This window comes from Quercus suber, unplaced genomic scaffold (genome assembly GCF_002906115.3).
Source record: "Quercus suber isolate HL8 unplaced genomic scaffold, Cork oak 2.0 scaffold_66, whole genome shotgun sequence".
Lineage (NCBI taxonomy): Eukaryota > Viridiplantae > Streptophyta > Magnoliopsida > Fagales > Fagaceae > Quercus > Quercus suber.
This window is the reverse complement of record NW_027069531.1, coordinates 1315924-1332819: the sequence shown is the minus strand read 5'-3', so window position 1 is coordinate 1332819 and position 16896 is coordinate 1315924. Positions and strand designations below refer to the sequence as shown.

General features: G+C 40.9%; 3 protein-coding genes across 3 annotated transcripts; 2 read left to right on the top strand and 1 right to left on the bottom strand.

Moving 5' to 3' along the window:
• The first annotated feature begins 256 nt into the window (after positions 1-256).
• Positions 257-979, top strand: LOC136067296 (uncharacterized). The gene has a single exon (XM_065772934.1). The coding sequence runs from the start codon at positions 257-259 to the stop codon at positions 977-979; it is 723 nt and encodes a 240-aa protein (XP_065629006.1).
• A 9810-nt stretch (positions 980-10789) lies between these two features.
• LOC136067308 (BTB/POZ domain-containing protein At3g49900-like) lies at positions 10790-14792 on the bottom strand. Its single transcript, XM_065772946.1, is given in 5 exon segments — positions 10790-11731; positions 12583-13104; positions 14370-14439; positions 14577-14619; positions 14622-14792. Coding segments are annotated over 5 exon segments (1479 nt in total). The 5' UTR covers positions 14719-14792; the 3' UTR covers positions 10790-10984.
• Positions 14793-16118: 1326 nt separating this feature from the next.
• Positions 16119-16896, top strand: LOC136067289 (large ribosomal subunit protein uL24z). Its single transcript, XM_065772911.1, has one exon. The coding sequence runs from the start codon at positions 16217-16219 to the stop codon at positions 16655-16657; it is 441 nt and encodes a 146-aa protein (XP_065628983.1). The 5' UTR covers positions 16119-16216; the 3' UTR covers positions 16658-16896.

Here is a 16896-nt window from a genome sequence, read left to right as displayed (position 1 = left end):
GGATCATCTGAACACTTTTAAGACGACCCTAGGGCTCCAGTAGCCCCCAGACGAAATACTGTGTCGCTCCTTCCCCACCACCCTTAAAGGAGCTGCAAGGGAATGGTTTACAAAGTTGCCAACGTCGTCCATTGACAATTTCGAGCAGTTGAGCAATGCCTTCTTGCGACACTTCATTGGAGGACAATGTCCTAAGAGAACCGCAGATCATTTACTTACCATAAGGCAGGGAGAAAAGGAAACTCTGAGGTCATACATGAAACGCTTTACTCACGAAACATTGGAGGTAGACGATGCGGACGATAAGGTGCAACTAACGACCTTCAAGGCAGGGTTGAGATCCAGAGAGCTCGTTTCGTCACTCGCAAAGAATCCCCCAAAAACGATGGCTGAAATGCTCCTGAAAGCACAGAAGTACATGAACGCCGAAGACGCATTAGCGGCCATCAGGGATGGAGGGAGACCAGGGGACAAAGAAAGGAAAGATGATGATCGTAGAGGGCAAAAGCGGGAGCGCCCAAATCGTCGGACCAATGACGGAGTCAGGAGGAAGGATGACAAGGGACCGCAAGCTGTAAAATTTACCCTTCTTATTATTCCAGTCGATAAAATTTTAGCGCAGATTAAGGACGAGCATTACCTTAAGTGGCCGCAACCATTGCACTCATCCCCTAACGTCCGCGATAAGAATAAATACTGCCGATTTCACAAGGACCACAGCCATTACACTGAAGATTGTCGAGACCTCAAAGAACAGATTGAGGAGTTGATACAGAAAGGAAAGCTACAGAAGTTTATCAAGAAAGGGGAATACAGTAGATTCCGAGATGGAAACAAGGGTCAGCACGAGTCCACCTCCGGGGGCAATAACCGTCGGTACCAGCCTCCTCAAAATGTGATAGGGGAAATACAGATGATCGCAGGAGGACCCATGGCAGGTGGGTCATTCAAGTCCTTTAAGAAAGCATATCAACGATAGGTGAACAGTGTCCACATGACACCCCTGTTAAAACAGAGACGAACCGATCAGGACATGATTTTCAATGAAGGAGATGCTAGGGAAGTGAAACAACCTCACAATGACCCCCTGGTCATAGCACTTACAATAGAAGGGTTCAACACAAAGAGGATCCTCATGGACAATGGAAGCTCTACTGACATCATTTACTTCCCTGCATTCCAACAGTTGAAACTGGATCCAAAAAGATTGCGTCCATTTGACTCCCCCCTTGTTAGCTTCAGTGGAGACAGGGTAAACCCCAAGGGCATAGTGACGTTGACGATGACAGTGGGAACCTACCTGAAGCAATTGACCTGTGATCTGGACTTCTTGGTGGTAGATTGTCCCTCGACCTACAATATAATCATTGGAAGACCAGCGTTCAACAAGTGGAATTCATCCACGTCAACCTACTGCCTGAAGATAAAGTTCCCAATAGAGAATGGGGTAGGAGAAGTCAAAGGAGATCAAGTGTTAGCTCGGGAGTGTTACCAGACCGTCGTGGGCGCAAAGGAGAACCATACATGGACGATCGAAGAAAAGGGAAAAGAAAAGATGGAGGTCTTGGAGACAGTAGAATTATCTGATGAAGAACCAAATAAGACGACCAAGATAGGGACGACTCTAAGTCCTGAGATGAGAACAAAGCTGGTTCAATTTCTTAAAGAAAACTTAGACGTCTTTGCTTGGAGCCACGATGACATGCCAGGCATATCTCCAGAAGTCATCCAACACAGGCTGAATGTAGACCCAAAAAGGAAGCCTGTCAAACAAAGACGAAGAGTTTTCGCACCCGAAAGAGATCAAGCAGTTACTGATGAAGTTAACAAGCTCTTGGCTACCGGCTTCATCCGTGAAGTATATTACCCAGATTGGCTCGCAAATGTCGTCCTGGTGAAAAAAGCAAATAGGAAATGGAGAATGTACGTAGACTTTACAGACCTGAACAAAGCATGCCCGAAGGATAGCTTCCCTCTCCCGAGGATAGACCAGTTGGTAGACTCTACAACTGGGCACAAGCTTCTGACGTTCATGGACGCTTTCTCTAGATACAACCAGATAAAAATGACAGAACAGGATCAGGAGAAAACAACCTTCATCACCAGCCAAGGGCTCTATTGCTATAAGGTAATGCCCTTCAGACTGAAGAATGCAAGCGCCACTTATTAGAGATTGGTAAATAGAATGTTTAGCAAGCAGATAGGCAGGAACATGGAAGTATACGTAGACGACATGCTTGTCAAGAGTAAGGAGGAACTCACTCATCTGGACAACCTCAAAGAGACATTTGCTACTCTCAAGCAATATCATATGAAGCTGACCACTAGTAAATGTGTCTTTGACGTATCCTCGGGGAAATTCCTGGGATTTATGGTGTCCTAGAGGGGAATTGAGGCGAATCCAGAGAAGGTACAAGCCATAATCAATATGGCCTCGCCCAAGACCATCAAGGACGTCCAGAAGCTGACAAGAAGGATTGCATCCCTCAATAGGTTCGTCTTTAGAGCGACGGACAAATGCCTACCCTTCATCAAGACATTAAGGCAGGCTTTCGCTTGGATTGACGAGTGCGAGGCCGCATTCCAGGAACTCAAACGTTACTTAAGCAATCCACCCCTTCTAAGCCCGTCAAAAGAAGGTGAGAACTTGTACTTGTACTTAGCAGTGTCAGATACGGCCGTCAGTGGAGCCTTGATCTGAGAAGAGGATGGGAAGCAACTTCCCATCTATTACATCAGCCAAGCCTTCCAAGGAGCTGAGTCCAGGTATCCTCAGATCGAGAAGATCACGTTCGCGCTGATAGTAGCTTCACGAAAACTTAAGCAGTACTTCCAAGCACATCCTATCTTGGTAATGACAGACCAACCAATCAAGAAGTCCATGAGCAAGCCCGAGGCGGCAGGGAGAATGGTCCAGTGGGCGATTGAGCTCATTCAATTTGATATTTAATACCACCCCAGGACAGCCATAAAAGCACAAGCTTTAGTAGACTTCATCGCGAAATTCACCCACCTGGACGAGGATGGCTTCACCATCGAACACAAGCAATGGACAATACAGACCGACGGCTCATCAGCCCATAAGAGAGGAGGAGTAGGGGTAGTCATAATCACCCCCGACGGAGAAAAGCTAAAATATGGAGTTCAGTTAAAATTCCCAGCAACTAATAATGAGGCCAAATATGAAGGGATTCTGACGGGGTTAAGGCTTTGAAGAGAGTTTGGAATTAAGAACCTGGTGATCCAGAGTGATTCGAAGCTAGTAATTGGGCAAGCCATGGGAGTATACGAAGCCAAAGAAGAAAGGATGCATAGGTACCTCAGATTGACGAAGACTCAAGAGTTCGAAAAGGTGGAGTTCGTGCAGATCCCCAGAAGCCAGAATGTGATGGCAGACGAAGTCTCAAAGATAGCCTTGTCAGATGAAAGAGCGGTGGAAGAAGGCCTGATGATAGAAGTTCAGAAAAACCCCAACATTGAAGAGGTTCCAACATTTGCAATCCAGAGCTCAAACAGCTAGATGACACCCATTGTATCCTTCCTTCAGGACGGGCATCTCCCACAGAACAAAGAAGAAGCCAGGAAGATCAAAAAGAGGGTAGCCAGATTCATAATCCTCAATAACGCCCTATACAAAAGAGGCTTCTCCATGCCTTACCTAAGGTGTGTTGACGAGAAAGAAGCAACGTACATCCTAAAGGAAATCCATGAAGGTGTTTGCGGGGATCATGTTGGCCCCAGATCCCTGACAAGAAAAATAATTCGAACAGGCTATTTCTAGCCCACTATGCAGGTGGACGTGGCAGAGTTCGTCAAGAGATGTGACAAGTGCCAACGGTTCGAAAATGTTCAGCGACTTCCAGCGGAGAAATTGACGACAATTTCATCCCCATGGCCGTTCGCACAGTGAGGAATCGACATCGTCGGCCCGCTGCCCCAGGGCAAAGGTCAGGTAAAATTCTTACTAGTTGCTATTGATTATTTTATAAAATGGGTTGAAGCAGAGGCGCTGGCGACCATAACCGAAGCCAGAATCCAGAGCTTTGTATGGAAGAACATCATTTGCAGGTTTAGGATTCCAAGGACGATCATATCAGACAATGGACGACAATTCGACAGCCAAGGCTTTAAGGAATTTTGCTCAGGCCTAGGCATCAAGAATCAATTCTCGTCCCCAGGTCATCCACAAGCGAATGGACAAACGGAGGTGACGAATCAAACATTGCTCAAGATTATCAAAACGAAGCTGGACGATGTGAAGGGTGCCTAGCCAGAAGAATTGCCCAATGTATTGTGGGCCTACAGGACAACAACGAGAACACCAACAGGAGAGACGCCCTTTAGACTCACCTACGGCACTGAAGCAGTGATCCCGGTTGAGGTGGGAATAACCAGCATCAGGCGGGAGGCATTCATTTAAGAAGTCAATGACGATCATTTGCAACTCAACCTGGACTTCCTAGACGAAGTAAGAGATAAAGCTTGTAGCAGAATAACGGAATATCAGCAAAAGATGACTGACTACTACAACAAGAGAGTGAAGCTCAGACAACTTGATGACCTCGTCCTTCGTAAAGTAACCCCGGCTACCAAGGATTCCACTCAAGGGAAACTCGGCCCCACGTGGGAAGGACCCTACCGGGTCGTCCATTACTCCAGGAAGGGCAGCTATTATCTAGAAACCATAGACGAGCAAAGACTCCCTAGGCCGTGGAACATAGAACACTTGAAGAAATACCATCAATAAACGCAATTGTGAAATGTATTCATTATTCATTATTGGAATTAATAAATAAGTTATTCAGCTAACGTTTCTCTACAAGCAGGTGTATGTGATCACAAGGCATAAAGAGTCAAAAATGACTAAGTAGCAAGATTCCGCTCTGACGGATGTAAGCTACTGACGATGACAATATCCTTGAAAAAACGGATGTAAGCTATTGACAACGACAAGATCCTTGAAAAAAGGTGTAAGTCATAGTAAAAAATGACTAAGTGGCAGGATTCCGCTCTGACAGATGTAAGCTACTGACGACGATAAGATCCTTGAAAAAAGGTGTAAGTCATAGTCTAAAATGACTAAGTAGCAAAATTCCGCTTTGACGGATGTAAGCTACTGACGATAACAAGATCCTTGAAAAAAGGTGTAAGTCATAAGAGTTTAAAATAACTAGGTAGCAAGATTCCGCTCTGACGGATGTAAGTTACTGACGATGACAAAATGTGTAAGTCAAAGAGAGTCAAAAATGACCAAGTAACCAGATTCCGCTCTGACGGATATATGCTATTAACGATCATAAAATCCGTGAAAAAGGCTAAGTAGCAAAATCACGCCTTGACGAATCAGAGCTACTGACGCATATCATTCCAAAAAGGGTATATCTCATAGAAACAAAAAATGCTAGTGGAAAGAAGGAGATGCAAGAGCTTCATCAAGCACATCACATGAGCAGTTAAAAGCATGCAACTTACAAACGCAGGTAAATACAAGAAGTAAGTTAAAACCAAAAGCAAACAAGCAAATTACCATTGTTTTCATAAACCCATAAACGCTGGGTTAAACTAGTGTTCCCAAAATAAAAGAAAAAGATGTTTCAAAAATAGATTTACAAAAAAAGGCCATGACGGGCACTGATCAACAAACAAAATAAATATTTCTGGTAAAACATAAGTAGCAGGTTCAGGCTTCAGGAGTTGGAGGGGTGTCAACAGCAGCAGCATCGTCAACTGGAACATTCTCTAGACCTTCACCGGTAGGAACCATGGACTGAGCAGTTTTATTAGCGGCCATCTCTTTGTCCACTTCTTCTAAGTCCAGGTTTTCGATATCAACTCCAGTCGGATGTTTGACCATGTACCTTTGGAGGAGCTCAAAGCCTTTAAAATACCAATTGAAGATCACTGTATTGTACTCGTCAGTGGTTTGGAAGGCCTCAATTGATCTAGCTGCGATTGTCCTCAGCGATTCCCTGGCATTTTGAAGCTGCTAGTCCTTTTCCAAGTTCAGCTGATGCTCCACTCTAAGGTCGTCACCCAGGACCTTGACCTTCTCCTTCGAAGAAGTAGCTTCGTCCATTGAGTCGATGAGGCTCTTCTTCAGCTTCGACTTTTCACCCTCCAAAGCTTGCACCCTTGACGAAGGAGATGCCAGCTTAGCCTCTTGGGTAAGATACTCAGAAGCGATATGCAAACCTTCTCCCAAAGCCTGAAAAGAAGTACCAAGTCGTCAGTAAAAAAAAAAAAAAAAAAAAAGGTTAGGAAGGATTGCTCATGAAAGAAGTAAAAACGCTTCACCTGGACAAGCCTGTGGACATGGCCACCAGCAACCGTATTAAAAGGGACCCCAGAAAGAGCTTTCAGGTCGTCAGCCGTGATGATGCTGTGGGCCCTTTCAACTGCCAACCTCTCATCCCCCCAAATTGTCGAGTGACGAGAATCCCCTTTTTCCTTCTCCTTCTCCGTCAGGCGTGGCCTCTTAGAGACAGGCATAGGAAGCTCCTCCACCGAAGTAGACGGAGAAGCAGTCCTCGTTGTCTCAGTCCCAGAGACCAAAAGGAGTGACGGAGGCTGGCGGGGTGGCAGATGGACCCCTTCCGGTCACACGCACAGTCTTTCGCTCAATATTTGACAAGGGCTTGTCCTTCTTTGCCCTTATCTTCACGTACATGTCTTTATTAAATTTTGACGTCATTTCTGTCAATAGAAGAACATTAGTCGCAAATTTTAAAAAAAAAAAAAAAAAAAAAAAAGACTGATACTGACGAAGCTGGAACTTACTTTTTTTTTCCTTCTATATCAAGGTTCCGCAGGACGAAGGCAGAAGGATCAGGCCCGAGGCAGTAAAACGAAAGAGTCCTGGGATCAACGAGATCGTCCCAACTCTCGATTATTTGCGCGTACTCAATAGCCTTCTGTACCCGCTCTCTGTACCTACTCTTAAGCTTTGGTCGTCTCTTGACTAAAAAAAAAAAAAAAGAGTTTAGCAGCCATAGTTGTAAGCACAACAGAATTCAAGAGACAAAGAAGAAATATTGACGTACCTAAAGTCGGGGTTTCCCACCGACGACGTAACCTTGGGAGATCACCCTACAACTCGCCCGAGGGTGTCTCAAAATCGTCCCTAAACACAAAGAAGAACCTGAACTTCCAGTACCTAAAAGAGGACGGCAACCCCTTGACGATCTTAGTCCTTCTTTCCCAGGGCACCAGCTCGTAGTACCCATTCTCTTTAGAGGCTTTCAGACGGTAAAGGTAAACAAGCTCGTCAACCCTGAGCATGTCCTCGTCATTAGCAGCCAACCAAATCCCCATACAACTTACCAGAATCCTCCACGAGTTAGGCATGAGCTGCCCGGGAGCGATACCAAAACGGTCCAAAAGCTCCATGAGGAAAGGATGGACCGGGAACCTCAACCCACAGACGAAGGTAGATTCGTAGAAACATACCTCCCGGGGGAAGAAGTGGCAGGCCCGATCCCCCTCACCAGGCAGACGAACCCTAACCCGATTTGGGAATTGAAATCTATCCCTAAATCTACCCAATGTATCCGCGTCCAACCCATACTCCTCCTCCAGGGCATAAAAAGCCCTAACCTCCCGGGGATTGGAAAGGGTTGTATCCTCTTCCACTGGGTTACCACTAGACGATAACCCAGTCTCGAGCTCACTAGACCTGATTTCTGACATTGTCCTACCCTCTTTTACTAAATTCTCAAACCAATCGACTGATTGACGTAGCAGAGGCAACAAATCAGCCACTACAACAACCAAACTGCTACCCTCGTGAATGAAATTTTCGAGATATGGAAAGTTTCCTAACGCCCCCCCTAGTCAAGCAAAAAGAAACGAAACCGAAGGGCAGCCTAATCTAACCTCAGAACTATTGAACATAGAAAACTAGAAAACACAAAAAGTAAGGAAAATCTAGATACCCCAAGGCCAAAAGGAAGCCAAACAAAAGAAAGAAAAACAGCAAGGAAAGAAAAAATGGAAAATTAGAAAATTGCTACAATGTGTATAGGCAAAATAAAAGGAAGCAGAAAGAAGAACTTACCTTGAATAAAGAAAACTGCTGCACTGCACACCAGTCGGAGGAGAAATCGCAAAAAGAAAGGGTGAAGGAGAAGAGGGTCAGAGTAATGATTGAAAGATTTTTTGAAAAAGTAAGGGAAAAATAGGAAGAGGGAAGGTTTTAAAACCAAGGATTGGGAAGCTAAAAAACTAGCGGGAAAATCAATAAGACCCATCATATGGAGCATTAACTCCCCCAATCAAAATATGCCACGTAGGCCACAACCCAAAAGGCACCGCCGCAATGCATTTAATACAGCTCAAGAACCCAACCGCTTACAATTCCAAAGCTTTTCACCTTCCCTGGTCAACACGACATGTCATGACGACCACGGAATCCGGGGGCAATTGATGGGACTGACGAAATCAAGCATAGACGAGGAAAACTGGTCCGACGAGACGGATTTACACTGACGAGTTACCAGTTCACTGACGAGGCTTAAACACCTCATTCAATGCCGCCAATAAACGCCCTGGACGGTTACAAAACCAGTTGTACAGACCGTTGGGATAAAATTAAAAGTAACATGATGAGGCCAGAAAACATTACTCAGAGGGGTGTTAAGAACCACCTTAATTGCCCAACGGCTAGAGGTTACAACAACATATATAAAGCCCCCGTGGCCAAGAATAAGGTATGTGCACATTGAGATAGTTACTGTAAAATTTATCTGATACACTATATTGCTCTTTCTTAAATAACTTTCGATACTGACTTTGGCATCGGAGACGTTGTGGCAAGTACCACACCGGTAACCACACTCGAGGGTCATACTTGCAGGAGGCCGGAGATCATTTCTGTCTATATACATTGGCTGGCGAATTCACACTTCATCAGTTGTATTTAATTTAAACTATAAAATGAATCAATTTTAAATAGAGAATTTTCTTTCCCCGGCTGACCACAATGAGATACAATGGCGAAGATGGGTTGAAAACAAAGCAAGTAAAGAAGACAAAAGGCATGACATTGGAAGCTGAGCGTGGTAAGCCCCAGAATTGGTTACTATGGGCCTATGGCTTTTCTCAAATTTCCAAAAGAAAAAACATTAAAGTGTCTAACTACACATATTAAATCAAATTAAACTATAATGGGTCTCGTGGCACAATGGTACTATCTAGCATTGAGAATAACTTAAATTTGAATCCCTTCTTCTACTTGGTAAAAAAAAAATCAAATTAAACTGCAAAGGAGAAAAAGAAGAAGTGGATTGTTAGTTACACTACTACAGAGCCAAGATTTCAATGTGAAAGCAAGTTCTCCTTGTTTATGATATCAATCACATTGTCATCTTCATCTCCTACTCGATTTTGCTCCATTCGGCTTGATTTTTTGCTCTCAACCCCATTCTTGGAGGGTGATTTTGATACTCGAAATGCACTCTTTAAACCCTTCATCAATCTCTGTCGAATATTCTTTGTTATTCTTGGAGTCTCATTAGTACACGACCCCTCCAATCTAATCTAACCTCAGAACTATTGAACATAGAAAACTAGAAAACACAAAAAGTAAGGAAAATCTGGATACCCCAAGGCCAAAAGGAAGCCAAACAAAAGAAAGAAAAACAGCAAGGAAAGAAAAAATGGAAAATTAGAAAATTGCTACAATGTGTATAGGCAAAATAAAAGGAAGCAGAAGGAAGAACTTACCTTGAATAAAGAAAACTGCTGCACTGCACACCAGTCGGAGGACAAATCGCAGAAAGAAAAGGTGAAGAAGAAGAGGGTCAGAGCAATGATTGAAAGATTTTTTGAAAAAGTAAGGGAAAAATAGGAAGAGGGGAGGTTTTAAAACCAAGGATTGGGAAGCTAAAAAACCAGCGGGAAAATCAATAAGACCCATTATATAGAGCATTAACTCCCCCAATCAAAATATGCCACGTAGGCCACAACCCAAAAGGCACCGCCGCAATGCATTTAATACGGCTCAAGAACCCAACCACTTACAATTCCAAAGCTTTTCACCTTCCCTGGTCAACACAACATGTCATGACGACCACGAAATCCGGGGGCAATTGATGGGACTGACGAAATCAAGCATAGACGAGGAAAACTGGTCCGACGAGATGGATTTACACTGACGAGTTACCAGTTCACTGACGAGGCTTAAACACCTCATTCAATGCCGCCAATAAACGCCCTGGACGGTTACAAAACCAGTTGTACAGACCGTTGGGATAAAATTAAAAGCAACATGATGAGGCCAGAAAACGTTACTCAGAGGGGTGTTAAGAACCACCTTAATTGCCCAACGACTAGAGATTACAACAACATATATAAAGCCCCCACATGGCTAAGAATAAGGTATGTGCACATTGAGATAGTTACTGTAAAAATTTTCTGATACACTATATTGCTCTGTCTTAAATAACTTCCGATACTGACTTTGGCATCGGAGACGTTGTGGCAGGCACCACACCGGTGACCACACTCGAGAGTACATACTTGCAGGAGGCTGGAGATCATTTCTGTCTATATACATTGGCTGACGAATTCATACTTCATCAGTTGTATTTAATTTAAATTATAAAATGAATCAATTTTAAATAGAGAATTTTCTTTCCCCGGCTGACCACAATGAGATACAATGGCGAAGATGGGTTGAAAACAAAGCAAGTAAAGAAGACAAAAGGCATGACATTGGAAGCTGAGCATGGTAAGCCCCAGAATTGGTTACTATGGGCCTATGGCTTTTCTCAAATTTCCAAAAGAAAAAACATTAAAGTGTCTAACTACACATATTAAATCAAATTAAACTATAATGGGTCTCGTGGCACAATGGTACTATCTAGCATTGAGAATAACTTAAATTTGAATCCCTTCTTCTACTTGGTAAAAAAAAAAATTCAAATTAAACTGCAAAGGAGAAAAAGAAGAAGTGGATTGCTAGTTACACTACTACAGAGCCAAGATTTCAATGTGAAAGCAAGTTCTCCTTGTTTATGATATCAATCACATTGTCATCTTCATCTCCTACTCGATTTTGCTCCATTTGGCTTGATTTTTTGCTCTCAACCCCATTCTTGGAGGGTGATTTTGATACTCGAAATGCACTCTTTAAACCCTTCATCAATCTCTGTCGAATATTCTTTGTTATTCTTGGAGTCTCATTAGTACACGACCCCTCCAAGCCTAAGGACGAAGACCCTCCTTCTAATTTTTCTCCTCTTGCATAAAACCGGAAGCTCCCCGAAGAAGCCGATCCTATGTCACCTCTTTCTATCTTATTCTCTAAACTACAGTTATGGAAACTCGCAGACCGAGCTGACACCATTATGCTTCTCTGCTGTTTCTCAGACTCATCCAACAGCTTCTTCATGACATTTAGTTCTTTCTCTAGGCTTTGGATGCGCGAGCTTGTGGCGTCCATTGCGGCTTTGAGATGAGCTGATTGGTGTAGAGCTGCCTCACGTTGAAGTATAGCGCCTAGGGTTACAGGGTCTTTGCATTGTTGCCTGCGAGGTTGGCTGCTTTCTACAGGGACAGTGAAAATGGAGCGGCGAGTGTTGAGTTGCTCCATCAACATGGCTCGAACTATGAATCTTAATGGCATTGTAGGGTTTTGCACTGCCTCTAAGAGGAGTTGAGGTGAAAGGCTGTTACAATCAATAGAACTACATATATGGGTTTTCTGCTCCTCCGTTATCTTGCCACTGTATGCCTGGTGTATAATTAAGAAAGAATTCAAAATTATACAACTACATAACAAAGAAAAGAAGGTTACAAATTAATATATTAATATATAGAGTCTGATTAATTAGGCATTTTGGGAGATTTAAAAGAACATTTTTAAAACTTAAAATTCTATTTTGCAACCATAACATCTCTCAGTTTTTGTTACAAACTCTTATGTTAAACTCAAAATACAATTTTTCAACAACTGATACCCATAATATAGTAAAATGAATTGAAGGAAAAAAAATTGTACAATATAGTCATTGAGTTGTTTCGCATCAAAGAATATGGAATATACACCCTAATATTTTTTTTTTCTTTTTTGTTTGGCTACCATTTCAAATAAAGATGATCATTTCAAGAAGTTTGAAAGAGCGCGCCTACACACACACATATATATATATATATTTTACCACTTATAAATCCTAGAAGGTGATAATTTTCCTTTTGATTTAGGACCAGGATTTTCATATTAAAAGAAATGGATCGTATTCATTTCAAAGTCATTACTTGGTTTTCATTAATAAAAGAGTCTATATTATCATGATTCATGTCTCTTAAAATTTCATTACACCAATTTAAGAACAGTATTCTATCTTTTAATCAAAAAAAAAAAAAAAATTAAGAAGAGTAAATAACTTTAAATGATATATATTACCAAACCTATTAGTTTTATAAAAATTAAATCTTGATATTAAATGGACAATAATCTGTCCGTTTGTTTTTGAAATCAATGAAATGGAGAGAGATCTAAGTCCCGATTAATTGTCTAAATTAAGCCACAAAGTTACTCCAAAAAAAAAAAAAAAAAAAAAATGTGATGCTCCAATAACTAACCTTGAAATAAAGATCAACGGTCCTATAAAGAACATCGTGGGACGTTAACCGACGGTGCATGGACTCGGCGACTATTTGAAAATCCTCGGGAGCCATTGCAATGACGTCATCAAAACAAGCAACTTTGCCGTCACCGTCATCCACCGAACTCAACGCTTCAACGCATCTGCTCACTAGATACGCCGTCGTTTCGGCCTCGGGTAGCAGAGACAGGCACGAACGGAAAACAATGGACGCGTACTCTCTGTTAACGGTGATAATTCGACGGAAATAGTTTTCCGTTATCTGCAACAGGTTCTCCTCGCCTTCGCCGTTAAGCTCCGTCATCTCTAGTAACTCTGCAGCCGTTCTGAGAGCCGCGACGTTGAACGGCGTTATGACGATGTGGGTCCCGTAGCAGAAATCGGCTACAAGAGAGAACGTTTCGGCCGTTATGTTCAACGGTGGAGAGAGTGACAACTCCGAGATTTCCGTCATTTCGAATTCCCGCTTTAAATATGAGCTTCTTGATGTCAGGGCATCCTAGGACCAAAAATGAGAGACACATTGATACATGGTAAGTGACCACTGAACACTGTTTTTTCTGTTTTCACTTCACATTAATTGCAAGAGTCCCTCGTTAGGAGCAGTTAATTATTTTTTATTTTTACACTGAATTTAGGTGAATAAAATTATTTTCATTGTGTTATTTTGGTTAAAGTGTAAGTTCAATAAAATAAAAATAAAAAGAGTTAAAAGCTTGTGTTTAGTCAGTGTAATGAATATATTAAAATTTGGATAACTGTCTCTCAACATATATATTATATGGTATCAGTGCATTGAACACATTAATATTTTATCCAAATTTTGATGTGTATTGCACTAAATACAAGCCGTGTTCATAATAAGTACATTGTTATCATTTGTCTTGTGCAATTACACTAAAATCCTCTGATGAGCAGTTACCTTTCTTCTATATCAAAGCACATTTGCCATCAAATTTTTAATTCGTGGCAAAACGGATTACTATCTTTAAAGACATTCTTATGTCACTTCATTATCTTGTAATAATTCATAAGTAACGTATGCCCTTGTCTAAAGTTATCACACTGTTTTTTCTTTTTTAATAACTTCAGTTCTTTTCTATTTTCAATGAAAAAAAAAATTAGGAGTAATTTACTGCGCACGGGCCCAAAAAATTCTACGTTGTTGAGAGGTATTTCCTACCCACTTGTAGACAAATTTGTTTATTTCTTATGGCCCACCAAACAAGGCAGTATCTCTTGTGTTTGTTCTATAGGACCGGCAAATCCACAAAAAAGAGAAGATAATTACTACGACCAAACACCCCCACATTCTCCCCCCCTCCCCGCCGCCCCCTCCTCTTCTTCTTTTTTCTTTTTTTTTTTTCTAAGCCAATTGAGGAAATTAAAAAAAAAATTTGATATGACCTAATTGCTTTCTGCATTCCCAAATGTAATTTGCTCACCCTGGCAAAACCTCATGTACATTTTGTCAAATAAGAAATTAATCAAACTAATATACTTGTTGAACTAATTTTTTATAACCTTCACCATATATTTACTCAGATTTTTTTTGAACATTTCTTCATCATCCATTGTCGGTTGTCACCCATATTCAGTATCCCCAAGCTTAGTCTAGTCTCATTTACATTTTCAAAGTGATAATATAACCCAGGATCACCATCCCTTTTAAAAATAACATCTTAAAAAAAACTTCATAAGCCATATCAATTCAACAAGAATGGTAGATCAAGCAACACATAAGAGAGTGATGAATCAACTAACCTTGTGCAGATGAAAATACCTTCCATGAACACATATCAAGATGTCTGTCTTCTGCCTCCTTGCCAAAGACCTAATATTTAACATAATTCATTAGAATATCAAGTAGTTGAGATTTTCTGGAACATTGAAATTGATATGACAATATACCCAAAACAATATAATATATATATATATATATATATAGGAAAAGAAGGGAAAACATTTTACCATGCTGCTACTCTAGTATGCAGAGGTGTGGGAGGAGAGACATGGTTGGGGAAAGAGAAGGGGAGGCAGAGGAGAAATCATATTCTTTTTCTTCATATATGGTATCTACCACACCTAGATTTCTCCAAGCTTTCATTGCCATCTTAGCTTCTCTTCCTTGACACACAGACAGAGAGAAGTATTCTAAAATACTATTTTGAAATGTTGTTGTTGTTATTACCACTAGGGTTCTAGGAAGGTGAGAAATTCCCTGCTTGCTTATAAATTGGTGGGATATTAATGGTATGCATGTGATGACTCATAAATGCTAGCCTTAACTCCTCCATTAATAACCTTTCTTTTTTCAATTTTTTTTCTTTTTTTAATTTTTTGAGTGAAATTCTCTTGGTTAAAGTGATTTGGAAAATTAGGTTGGGACTTGCAAATTTTTAATCGCTTGTTAGGAAATCTTCAGACCTCAAAACATGACTTGACCGTTTATGATCTGTTTTACTTTTTTCATTAATGTACAATTTTTTTATTAAAAAAAAAAATCTATATTTTTTTAGGTATGGCTATATTTTTGTGTAACTTATTTTTTTAAAATAAATAAAAATAAAAGTAAGTTCATTCGAATACACTGTTACTTAAAAGTTAAAACAATGGTCATGTGTTTACTTTTTAATAATTGATGATGGTGCTCAATTTAGGTTCTCAAAACTTACCGTCAAAAAAAAAGGGATAGAAAGCATAGTGCACTACATGGTATAGGAAATACCTTTCTTACAAAACAGTGGTGATTGCCTTTCACATTTCTTGCAAAAGAAAAAAGATAAGCCCATTCTGGCATCCCTTATTTGGCGACATAGTGTAGGAAAAGCCTCCTTTATAATCCCACTAATTTTTTGGCAGAAATTTGGGCAGCTCAATCGACAAATCATATATTTTAGTTTATATCAAGGTTTATTCTCAAAAAAAATAAATAAATGTTTATATCAAAGTCAAGCATAATTAAATTTTAATTTGAATTCAAATTATTTTTTAATTATTGTATAATTTTGCATTTTATATCAATTTAAACGATTACATTGCTTCACTCTCCTAAAAAAAAAATCAAAAGTACAAGTTACAACCTAATAATAATATTATTATTATAAATTATTTGTCACATACTCATGTCGAGTTGAACCTTAAGTAAGGAAATAATTTACACTTTATAAACTAATTTACCAACTGAACTAACTTGAATAAATATTGATTATAAATTGATTATAAATAATAAATAATAAAATTGTAAATCTAAGCGGGTCCCTGAAATTGTGGGCAAGTGAGACTCTAATAAATTCGTGTTAAAAAAAAAAACTAGCCCAATATATTTATTTGGGCCTGAGCAGCCCAATATATTTTCTTTTTTTGGAAATAAAAGTTAAAAAACCCAATAGTTTTAAGAAATGGGCTAGACCCAGAACCATAAAAACCCTAATTAAGCCCCCCACAAAACCCTACCTCATACAATCCTCTGAAAACGCCGTCGTTTCCACCCATTATCATTTCCTTATAAAATCCTCAGAAACCCTAATCTCTTCCACTCTCCCCTTTGGTTGCCGTCACTTCCATCAGCTAGGGTTTCCCTCACACAGAGAGAGAGAGAGAGAGCGAAAATGAAGTACAACCCAAGAGTAACGAGCTCACGGCGCAAGAACCGTAAGGCCCACTTCACAGCTCCGTCGAGCGTGAGGCGCGTGCTGATGAGCGCGCCTCTGTCAAACGACCTGAGGAGCAAGCACAACGTGAGGTCCATGCCGGTGAGGAAAGACGACGAGGTCCAGGTCGTGCGCGGGACCTACAAGGGCCGCGAGGGCAAGGTTGTCCAGGTGTACCGTCGCAAATGGGTCATCCACATCGAGCGGATCACCCGCGAGAAGGTCAACGGGTCGACGGTCAACGTCGGAATCAACCCCTCCAAGGTTGTCATCACCAAGCTCCGCCTCGACAAGGACCGTAAGTCTCTTCTCGACCGCAAGGCTAAGGGTCGCGCCGCCGCCGACAAGGAAAAGGGTACCAAGTTCACGGCCGAGGATGTCATGCAGAACGTTGATTAAAATTAAGGTTTTGGTTATGGGATTATTATAGATCTGTTTTTTTGTTGAGTAATAGTGTTTTTTTTTTAATTAGGTTGTTTTGTCTGCGGTGGTACTAAGAGAACGCTTATCTTGGTTTAATGTTTTATGGATTTTGAGGGTCTTATGTGTTGTGTCTGGCTCTTAAAGACCATGGATTTTGTTTAATCAATGCGTTTATTCTGAATATTCTGGTTATAATTCTCATTTGGGTTACTTAA

What these genes read in the sequence shown, in the direction of transcription:
- LOC136067296 (XM_065772934.1), top strand. Translation starts at nt 257, where the DNA reads ATGAAACGCTTTACTCACGAAACATTGGAGGTAGACGATGCGGACGAT.
- LOC136067289 (XM_065772911.1), top strand. Translation starts at nt 16,217, where the DNA reads ATGAAGTACAACCCAAGAGTAACGAGCTCACGGCGCAAGAACCGTAAG.